This window comes from Cervus canadensis, chromosome X, assembly GCF_019320065.1.
Source record: "Cervus canadensis isolate Bull #8, Minnesota chromosome X, ASM1932006v1, whole genome shotgun sequence".
NCBI lineage: Eukaryota > Metazoa > Chordata > Mammalia > Artiodactyla > Cervidae > Cervus > Cervus canadensis.
The window spans coordinates 137,354,632-137,366,234 of NC_057419.1; the positions used below are offsets into that span (position 1 = coordinate 137,354,632).

The 11,603-nt window shown below is 39.1% G+C and overlaps 1 protein-coding gene across 1 annotated transcript; it reads left to right on the plus strand.

Annotated features, from left to right (window-relative positions):
- Positions 1–515: 515 nt before the first annotated feature.
- Positions 516–1,196, plus strand: LOC122435155 (translationally-controlled tumor protein-like). Its single transcript, XM_043459104.1, has one exon. The coding sequence runs from the start codon at positions 613–615 to the stop codon at positions 1,114–1,116; it is 504 nt and encodes a 167-aa protein (XP_043315039.1). The 5' UTR covers positions 516–612; the 3' UTR covers positions 1,117–1,196.
- Positions 1,197–11,603: the final 10,407 nt, after the last annotated feature.

Here is an 11,603-nt window from a genome sequence, read left to right on the forward strand (position 1 = left end):
CCCTAAGAGGAGAGAAACAAACTTGATAAGACCTACATCTGCCCTGTCTTATTGCCTTCAGAACAATTTCAGGCCATGGAGCTGGGTCATGGATAATCTAAGCCAATTCCTTGAATTAAAGATATGGATCTCTAACTCCAAAGAGGCCAATGTGGCTATGATTCATGGGATAGACAAGACAAAAGACAAAGATCCAAATTATTAAAATCAGATATAAAGGGGAGGCATTACTACTAATGTTACAGAGATAAAAATGACTATAAAAGAAGGTGTTTTTCACTCAGTCATGTCTGACTCTTTGCAACCCCATGGATGATGGCCTGCCAGACTCCTCTCTCTATGGAATTTTCCAGGCAAGGATACTGGAATGGGTTGCCATTTTCTTCTCCAGGTGATCTTCCTGACCCAGGGATCGAACCCAGGTCTCTTGAACTGCAGGCAGATGTTTTACCATCTGAGCTACTAGGGAAGCCCATCTATAAAAGACTACTATGAGAGCTTTTCTGCCCGCTCAGCCCTCCCCCGGAGCGCCGCTCCCGCCGCACTGCGCTCGCTCTGAGCTCCGGGCTCCTGCTAAGCCAGAGCCGCTGTCGCCTCCCTCCATTCGCCATCATGATCATCTACCGGGACCTCATTAGCCATGAGGAGATGTTCTCCGACATCTACAAGATCCGGGAGGTTGCGGACGGGCTGTGTCTGGAGGTGGAGGGGAAGATGGTCAGTAGGACAGAGGGTAACATCGATGACTCGCTCATTGGTGGAAATGCCTCTGCTGAAGGCCCCGAGGGCGAAGGTACCGACAGCCCATTAATCACTGGTGTCGATATTGTCATGAACCATCACTTGCAGGAAACCAGCTTCACAAAAGAAGCCTACAAGAAGTACATCAAAAATTACATGAAGTCAATCAAAGGGAGACCAGAAAGAGTAAAACCTTTTATGACAGGGACTGCAGAACAAATCAAGCACATCCTTGCTAATTTCAAAAACTATCAGTTCTTTATCGGTGAAAACATGAATCCAGATGGCATGGTTGTTCTGCTGGACTACCGTGAGGATGGTGTAACCCCATATATGATTTTCTTTAAGGATGGTTTAGAGATGGAAAAATGTTAACAAAGTTGGCAGTTACTTTGGATCAATCACCTGTTGTCATAACTGGCTGGCCACTGCTTTTCATCCACACAACACCAGGACTTAGACAGATGGGACTGATGTCATCTTGAGCTCTTCATTTGTTTTGAACGTTGATTTATTTGGAGCAGGGGCATTGTTTTTGAGAGAAGTGTCATGTAGGTTGTCTAAAAATAAAACGCATTTAAACAAACAAACAAAAAAAGAATACTATGAGCAATTGTATGTGAACAAATTAGATACATTAATTGGAACAAACATACTTCTAGAACACAAACCACCAAAACTGACAATAATGAAAAAACTGAATAGATATAACAAGTAAAAAGATAGAACAATTAATTGAAAAACTTCCCACATATAAAACCCTAGAATAAGATAATTGGTGAATTCTACCAAATACATAAAGAAGAATTAATACCAAGCATTCACAAAATTTCCCCCCCAAAATTGAAGAGGCAAAACTTTTCAACTCATTCCATGAGGCTAAAGCTTCATAGATACCAAAACAAGAGACATATGATGAAAAAACTACACAGCAATATTCTTTATGAATATAGACAAAAAAAAACCTCAAAAAAAGAACAATAAAAGCCACTATCAAATCCAATTAAGCAACATATAAAAAGCACAGGACCAGATAGCTTCACTGGTGATGTCTACTAAACTTTTTTTTTTTTTTTTTTCTACTAAACTTTTAAGGAAGAATTAACAAACCTTGGTCAAACCCCTCCAAAAAAATTGAAGAGGAAGGTACACTTCCTATATCATTCCATGAAGTCAGTAATATGCTGAGAAGGCATTGTAAGAAAACTACAGATTCACATTCTTATGAATATTGGTACAAAAATATCCTCAACAAAACACTAGCAAAACAAATTCAAAAGCATCTTAAAAGAATTATACACCATAATCAAGTGGGATTTCTACTGGAATGTAAAGTCAGTTTGACATATTAAAATTCATCAATGTGATACACATAATTAATAGAATGAAGGAAAAAACCCACATGATTATCTCAGTTGATGCATAGAAATCATTTGATAATATTCAACAACCATTCATGGTAAAAACACTCACCAACTAGGAACAGAAGGGAAGTTTCTCAACCTGGCACAGGGTATCTATGAAAAACCCCAGCTAACATCACACTTAATGGTGAAAGACTGAAACTTTTCCCATTAGATTAGGTACAACAAGAAGATGTCCCTTTCCATTCATCTCTATTTAATATTGTACTAGAGTGTCTAGCCTGATCAATCAGTAAAAGAAAATAAATAAAAGACATAAACGTTGGAAAAGAAGAAGTAAAATCACTTCTGTTTTGATGATATGACCTTATATATAGAAAATTCTAAGAAATCCACTAAAAGTTATTCAAGCTGTATGTGCTAAGTTGCTTTAGTCATGTCCGACCGACTCTTTTCGACCCCATGAACTGTATAGCCTGCCAGGCTCCTCTGTCCATGGGATTCTCCAGGCAAGACTACTGAAGTGGGTTGCCATTTGCTTAACCAGAGGATCTTCCTGACCCAGTGATTGAGCCCCTGTCTCTTATGTTTTCTGCATTGGCAGGCGGGTTCTTTACCACTAGTGCCACCTGGGAAGTCATTCAAGCTAACAAATGCATTTAATAAGTTATAGGATACAGGATCAATATGCAAAAAATTGTATTTTTATACACAAGCAATGAACAATTGAAAAAGAGAATTAAGGCAAAATTTCCATTTATAGTAGTGGAAAAAATAAAATACTTAGGAATAAATTAAAGAAGTATAATATTTGTTTACTGAAAACTACAAAATATCATTGAAAAGTTAAAGAAGACCTACATAAATGATAAGACACCCTGTGTTCATTGGTTGTAATACTTCTTCTTAAAATACAATATTCCCCAAAGTGATGTACAGATTCAATGCAATTTATCAAAATCCCATTTGCTATTTTTCCCTTGAAGTAAGTGACAAGCTGATCCTAAAATTTATATGGAATCACAAGGGAGACTGAATAAGCCAAGACAATCCTTAAAAATAAGAACAAAGTTGGAAGACTCACACTTGACAATTTCAAACCTTACTCAAATGTTATAGTAATTAAGACTGTGTGGTACTGGCATAAAGACAGACATATAGATCAATGGAATGGAATTGAGAGTCTAGAAATAAACCAACACATTTGTGATCAATTGATTTTTCAAAGGATGCCAAGGCAATTCAGTTGGGGAAAACTGTCTTTTCAACAAATTGTGCTGGAACAACTGAATAGCCACATGCAAAAGAATGAAGTTGGACCTTTACCTCATACCATGCATAAAGATTAACTCAAAATGAATCAAAGATTTGAGTAAAAGAGTGAAGCAATAAAACTCTTGGAAGAAAACACAGGGGCAAATCTTCATGATCTTGGATTTGATATGACTCCAACAGCAAAAGCAACAAAGTGAAAGTGAAAGTCACATCTGACTCTTTGCAACCCCATGGACTATACAGTCCAGGCAGTTCTCCAGCCCAGAATACTGGAGTGGGTAGCCTTTCCCTTCTCCAGAGGATCTTCTCAACCCAGGGATCGAACCCAGGTCTCCCACATTGCAGGCAGATTCTTTACCAGCTGAGCCACAAGAGAAGCCCAAGAATACTGGAGTGGGTAGCCTATCCCTTCTCCAGCAGATCTTCCCGACCCAGGAACAAAAGGAAAAATAAATAAATAGGATTTCATCAAAATTAAAATCTTTGGTACTTTAAAGGACACCGAGAAAGTAACAAGATGATTCTCAGAATGGAAGGGAATATTTGGAAATATTGACAAGGGACTAGTATTCAGAGTATATGAAATACTTTCACAGCTCAACAATAAACAGAAAAATCACTCAACTTAAAAATGGGCAAAACATCTGAATAGACATTTCACAAAAGAAGACACACAAATGGCCAATGAGCACACATAAGATGTTCAACAACATTAGGCGTTGTTGTTGTTGTTTAGTCACTCAGTCATGGCTGACTCTTTGTGACTCCGTGGAGCCTGCCAGGCTCCTCTGTCCATGGGATTCTCCAGGCAAGAATACTGGAGTGGGTTGCCATTTGCTTCTTTAGGGGATTTTCCCAACCGAGGGATCAAACCCATGTTTTCCTGTACTGCAGACGGATTCTTTACCACTGTGCTACCTGGGAAACCACCATTAGGCATTAAGAAAATACAAATCAAAACTACAATGAGATACCACTTTACATCCACTGTAGTAAATACTTAATGTACCTAATAAGAGATTTTCAAAATAGAAGAAGAAAAACCTGATAAAGCTGCAAAGAGAAAAGCCTTAGCACATTGTCTTGTGCCCATGGCTGCTTCTGCTTGCTCAGAGAGAACAAAAGAAAATAATAGCTTCTGCACAATGAGATAATATCTCACTCATGTCAGAATAACTATCAGCAAAAGCCTACGAATAGCAAGTGTTATTTAGGATGTGGAAAAAAGGGAACTCTTGTACACTGGTAGTGGGAATGTAAATAGGTGTAGCCACTATTGAAAACAGTATGGAGGGTCCTTAAAAACTAAAAATAGAATTACAATCTGTTCAGTTCAGTTGCTCAGTCATGTTTGACTCTTTGTGACCCCATGGACTGCAGCATACAAGGCTTCCCTGTCCATCACCAACTCCTGGAGCTTACTCAAACTCATGTCCATCGAGTCAGTGATGCCATCCAACCATCTTATCCCCTGGCATCCCCTTCTCCTCCCACCTTCAATCTTTCCCAGCATCAGGGTCTCTTCCAATGAGTTAGTTCTTTGCATCAGGTGGCCAAAGTTTTGGAGTTTCAGCCTCAGCATCAGTCCTTCCAATGAATATTCAGGGCTGATTTCCTTTAGGATTGACTGGTTTGGTCTCCTTGCAGTCTGAGAGACTCTCAAGAGTCTTCTCCAACACCATAGAATTACCATATGATCCAGCAATTCCACTCTTGGGTATATATATCAGAAAAAAAATGAAAATACTAATCTGAAAGATAACATGAACCTCAATGTTCATAGCAGCACTATTTACAATTACCAAGATATGGAAGCAAACTAAATGCCCATCAACAGATGAATAAAGAAGATGTGGTTTATATTTATTTATCCATCCATTCTTCTATCTATCTATCTATATAGATATACACAATGGAATGTTATTCAACCATAGAAAGAATGACATTTTGCCATTTCAACAGCATGGATGAACTTGGAGGGCATTATGCTAAGTGAAATAAACCAGGCAAAGATAAATACAATGTTTTCACTTATATGTAGAATCTAACAAATGAATATAACAAAAGAGAAACAGATATATAGAACAAACTAGTGGTTATTAGTGTGGAGGGGGAAGTGGAGAGAATTAAGATAGCAGTAGAGGATTAAGTAGTACAAACTACTATGTATAAAATAAATAAGCTACAAGGATATTTAGCACAACACAAAGAATATAGCTGAAATTTTGTAATAACTATAAATGGAATACAACCTTTAAAAATTATGACTACATCATATGCCTGAGACATATTAATAATATAAATCAAGTATACTTCAATTAAAAAAAAACAATACAGGGAAACAAGAAAATACCACTTTCTCAGAGCAGGAGGATATGTTTGTTAAAATGGCTCTAGGCTGTTATCTCTTTCCACTCTATACGGGTGGTTTTCTGTGTGGCTGCTGGCCTTAAGGTGGACAATAGCTGCCACATCTGAAAGTACATAGCTAACTTAACATATTTAAGCCTAGAAATCTCAAAGCCCAGCTTCTTACTGTACTGATTACTGTAAGCTAACCAGGGCCCTATTTTAGCCTAGATGTCTTCCAACTTGTCTTTAACACTTCCTGTATCTCTATTCTGACAAGTAATCTCAACTCCTTGGCCCAGTTGGTTTGATGTTTGTTCATCTGATTCCCAGCCTAAATTTCTGCTGAGGGAAACCAAATGAGGAAAGTTACTACATGTAAAATATGACCAGTGCATCTTATAGTTAGCAAACTCTAGCTGCTTCTGTGTTTATTTATATTGGTGTTAATGAAATATAATGAACTTCCCAGGGAAGAAAAGTTCCCCTCCTCCAGGTAGTTGTTACATTGTCTAAGACAAATGATAGATAGTATCTGCATGGTCTCAGGTTTCATAGCAATTGATACACAATGTTCCTTACTTGAACACTGGTAGCACTGGGGCATCTGTGAATCAGAGCATTCAAATTCCAGGGGCTCATTTGGATTCAAGATCCCCAAGAAAGGTTATGTGAGGCCAATACCAGGCCAGAGTCACAAGGTTTCCTTTCACTGCGTAGACTTGGACCAGACAGAGAAGAATATCATGAGGTACCATGTAAGTCCCCTAGGTCGAACAGCTAATTCAAGAGGGTCTCAGGTGCTACTAAGGTGCTGGAAAAATCACTCTTCATTAACTAGGGACCAAGATTTCCAAAACATGCAACTTATCATTTCTCAGGAGGCAGAGATCCCTGTAGTGACAAGAATCTCTAGTACATATGATTTTGAAAATTTTGATATATATTTGAATATTTTGATATATAGTGACTAGATAGTGATTATTAGATTTCGAGTGAAAGAGAACTTAATAGTTCATTCTGTGACCATGGGAAAGTTACTTAACTATTATAAGGCTCAGCTTCTACATCTATAAAATGAACAATGGACTTTTGAATATATCAGCCTCACTGAGGCTCAGATGAAATAAAGTGTGAAGAATGAGATTTTAATGAGAACTGTTGAGTCCTGCCCCCAATGACATTTTAATGAGAACTGTTGAGTCCTGCCCTCAGGCCAGAGGTGTGAGGCCTTGTACCAAGGCCACAGAAGCAGAGGCCAGAACCAAGGTCATCTTCAAAGCTAACCGAGCCCCTTTGTAACTGCTGCCAAAGCCCCCCTGATCATTACTAACAAGCTTCCTGACTCCCAATTAGGCAAAGATGCCCACTCCAGTAAACAACCTATAATGCCCCAATCAATCACCTAACGCCAACCTTCCAGCAGGAAGTTTCTTTGTCTTGAGGCTATAAAAATTGGCTATTAATTCACGAAAAGGGCCAACTCTCCATGGCCTGTCAGAAGTTGTCACCCCATTGCACTCACAGTGCCCACTTTATCTCTACTCTTTGTTCTTAATAAACTCATACCTTTCTGCAATACTCTGTCTGGAAATTCTTTTCCAACTCACACTCAGACTGCCTCAACAAGAACTATATAAATGTGTTACTCTTGTTGCCACTGAGGCATCAGGAATAGTGTTCCTTACAGTCCAAGCAAAAGTCAAATTACTGCCTCAAGAAAGACACAAAAAATATGGCACCTGATTTACCATTCTGGCTTGTGATAGACTCTAGTGGCCCTAAGGAAGTCAACCATAAAACTACTTCACTTTATGTTAGGTGTATATATATTTATAATTGTTATATCCTCTTCTTGGATTGATCCTTTGATCATTAAGTAGTGTCCTTCTTTGTTGGACTCTGTGGGAGAAGGCGAGGGTGGGATGTTTCGAGAGAACAGCATGTATATTATCTATGGTGAAACAGACCACCGGCCCAGGTGGGATGCATGAGACAGGTGCTCGGGCCTGGTGCACTGGGAGGACCCAGGGGAATCGGGTTGGGGGGAGGTGGGAGGGGGGATCGGGATGGGGAATACATGTAACTCCATGGCTGATTCATGTCAATGTATGACAAAACCCACTGCAATGTTGCGAAGTAATTAGCCTCCAACTAATAAAAATAATTGAAAAAAAAAAAAAAAAACTACTTCACTTTAAATGAAAGTATCATCACTTCTTGGCAGGCTCTATGCGGCCCTGGTTGAAATTTGTAGGTAGTCTCAGACTGCCTTTGGTTTTAGAGGCTGTCTCATCTTCCATAATCCCCAGCCTAAGTCTTCACTCCTGTACATTCAATGATGACTCCAGTATTCTTGCTGGAAAATCCCATGAACAGAGGGGCTTAGCAGGCTACAGTCCATGCAGTCACAAGAATCAGACATGACTTAGCGACTAAACCACCAACTTTGAAGTTAGAAAACCACTTGTTTTAGGTGACTTAAGTTGTCTATTTCTTGGCTTAGTAACACTTTGGGACTTTTTAACTAACAGCAGGCATGTACACTGGACTTGGCAGATCTCTTGAGTGGAAGTAGTACTACTAGGAGTTTTCTTTCAGGAGCTTTCAGGAATCAAGTTGTCAGTGCTTAGCATCTAGTCTGCCAACTGAGATTCTTCATTTGGTGTGGCATGAAGCAAACCAAATGACCACCTGGGGGGGGAAGTCAAGATGAATTCTTTAGAGACACAGACAATATTTGGAAAAAGGCATATAGTTGAAGATCATAATGCATATATTTTTGCCTCGTTTCACCCTAAGACCTTGGAACACAGCTTCCAATAAAGCTTAGTAAATAGGTCTTAGATTAGGTGATACTAAGTCATTTCCTCTGGCTTATCCCTCAGCACAACGTGGAAAGATGCTAATCATGCATGTCGGCTTTATCAATTCAGCCTCATTTTGCCACCCATAGAATGAAGCACCTCCCACAGATTTTGGAAATGAGAAGTGGTTGTGCATTCATCAGGTTATCAATAACAGATAATATATTTATATTTGGACCAGTCTGAGGAGAGTTTAGAAAGATATAGTCTGTCGGGAAACCACAAAATACAAGAATCCAGGGTGAGCAGCCCAGGAGCAGCAGACTTGTCATCATAAACAGAGACCTGAAGGGGTAAGAGATGTTACTACAAGCAGAGGGGGAGATAATTAAGAACAGGTCATCTTGAGAGGAGCAGAGACATTCAATTGAGAAATACAAGCCAATCTGAGGTGACCCTAGAGGCCTCATAAAAATAAATACCATAATCTCAGTCTTGGCCGTCACTCTATCTTATTGGGGAATCCCATTGGTTGGCCCCAAGAAGAAGTCAGAGGACACAGGAACCTTTGGGGGCAAAAAGTAGGGTGAAGAATGCAATGTGAATCTGGAGGAGGAAAACAGAAGATATCTGGCATAAATGAAGATATCTGACACCTATGGAGTCAGGTGTTGGGCATGCTGTCTACTCATAGAAAAATAGAGAATTACAGTTACATAAATGGCTACCCACTCCAGTGTTCTCGCTTGGAGAATCCCATGAACAGAGGAGCCTGGTGGGCTACAGTCCATGGGGTTACAAAGAGTCGGACACGACTGAGTGACTAACACTTTCACATCAAATGTGATTTAGTCTGTCCATGTATTAGAGAATGGACTGGTGAGTCAGCTTGCTCTGGTCAGCAAAAAGCCTTAGGATCTGTTCTGGTTTAGCCTAGAATTAGAAAGATTTAGTAGTCAAAGATAGAGCAGCATACCTCTTTTTGGAAGTATATATTAAAGGTGATGACCTTTCTGGTTGAGTTGATTTTGGATTGCTGTCTATCATTGTGCCCTACAGCTAATAAGTATCTAATGAATGTTTGTTGTTATGAAAATTGGGAGACAGGCCCAACTTGACTTTTTCCTTCAGTGTCCCAACTTATGAGTGCTTCCACCATAAAAGGCTTCCAAACATCCCAAATATACTTTAGAAACCACTGCTGTAAAATGGAAATGACATATGATTTTTAAATATTATTCAATTTATGTTGGAGCTGCCTAGGGATGAACATGTTTTTATAGTCCAGCCCTAGAACAGAGCTTCTCTGCTAAAGATGCCAACTGAAATCCTGGCCAAACAAAAGTGATTGCACAGAGGAGCAAGGACATTTGCTTCTGTGTTGAGAGGCACAGGCGTTACTACCAGAGCCAACTCCTAATCAAGTTCTTAAGAAAATCTTTTGACAGCAGAGCTGTCCCTTATTTTGGATGCAAATATTGGGTAACCGGGTCACCTCTTGAAATACTTGCTATTGATCTTTATGAAGATGAAAGAATACGTGAAACCAAAACAAGGACTCTAAAAGGTAGGGCTTTAGACAGCTCCACCACCATCATCAACAATGAGCTCAACAAATACATGCTGATTTATTTCCATGTTGATTTATTTTTATAGGCGATAGTGCCCTCTAGTGATTAACATATGAATAAACCTCTGACGGCTTGGCATGACCAGTGAGTTTTTGATTATACACGCCAATTGAGGCAAAGAACCTCACTAGCACCATAAGAAAGTGCTTTTCATATTTGGCCAGGTGAAAAAAGACACTATACAATCCACAAGGGGTCCAGTAAAAACACTTCGGAAGCTTGGAAGTAATCAGTGTGATAGCAACATGGCATAAACACACACACATATAATCTCACTTGGTTGCTACATGTAATAACTATATCTGATTAAGTAGAAGAGTTTATTCATTGCCTGCCTATGTGGGAAAACCATTAACTGTTTGACTGCAAAATTCACTATAGGTAACTACTAGAGAAGTTACATCAGAATAATCAGAATATTCAATGGAAAGGGTGAGTTAACAGCATTAAGGTTCTGGAATGGATTGCGTTCATGTACTTTAAACAACAAAACAGGGTTGGGAATAGTTAGGACATTCAAGAAACACAAAGACCAGCTATACATGCTACTATTAAAATCTAGGAGGTTCTTTTTGAGCCAAGATCTTCAATCAGCTAAATATGAAAGGGAAAGCTACAAACAGCAAAATCTCTGGAATCTGTGCTTGCAGCTATAACTCAAGGAGCAACCTTCAGGTGTATAGCATGTAGAAAAATGCATAGAATGTAATATGGCATTTCACTTACAATAACCCATTAGTGTTTTCATGCGTGTAGCTCACAGAAAAATAAAGCTAGAATTTGCAATTTATTAGCCTTGAAATCAACAGCATTACTGGAAATCAGCAGTATTATCTACCATTGTTTAGAACCTAAGTTTTACCACTATAGGCTCTAAGCCTTAGAGCTTAGAGCATGAGCTCACATTAGGGTCTAAAATTCTCAAAATCCTTTGTTTGTTTCATATCTTAGCTGTAACACACATTTTATTATAGAGGCAAGTCTACGACTATTTTAGAGAGCTACATGTGTTCATTCTTAATCAATAGGAATATTAACTCACTAATCTGCTTTAACGACAGAGGATGAGATGGCTGGATGGCATCACCAACTCGATGGGCATGAGTCTGAGTAAACTCCGGGAGTTGGTGATGGACAGGGGGGGCCTGGCGTGCTGAGATTCATGGGGTCGCAAAGAGTCGGACACGATTGAGTGACTGAACTGAACTGAACTGAACTGAATCTGCTTTAAACATTATTAATGAATTCCCAAAATGAAAAGTAGTTCTGCTTCCTTTCTTAGCCATCAACACAATGTTGTTAATAAATTTATCACCTCAAAATACTTCCCAGTGAGTTGTTCTCTTCACTGGAAAAAGTGCTTTACTATGTCTATTGGGCTTCCCAGGTGGCTCAGCTGGTAAGTTTCCTATCAGGTATCAGAGTGATCAAGTCTG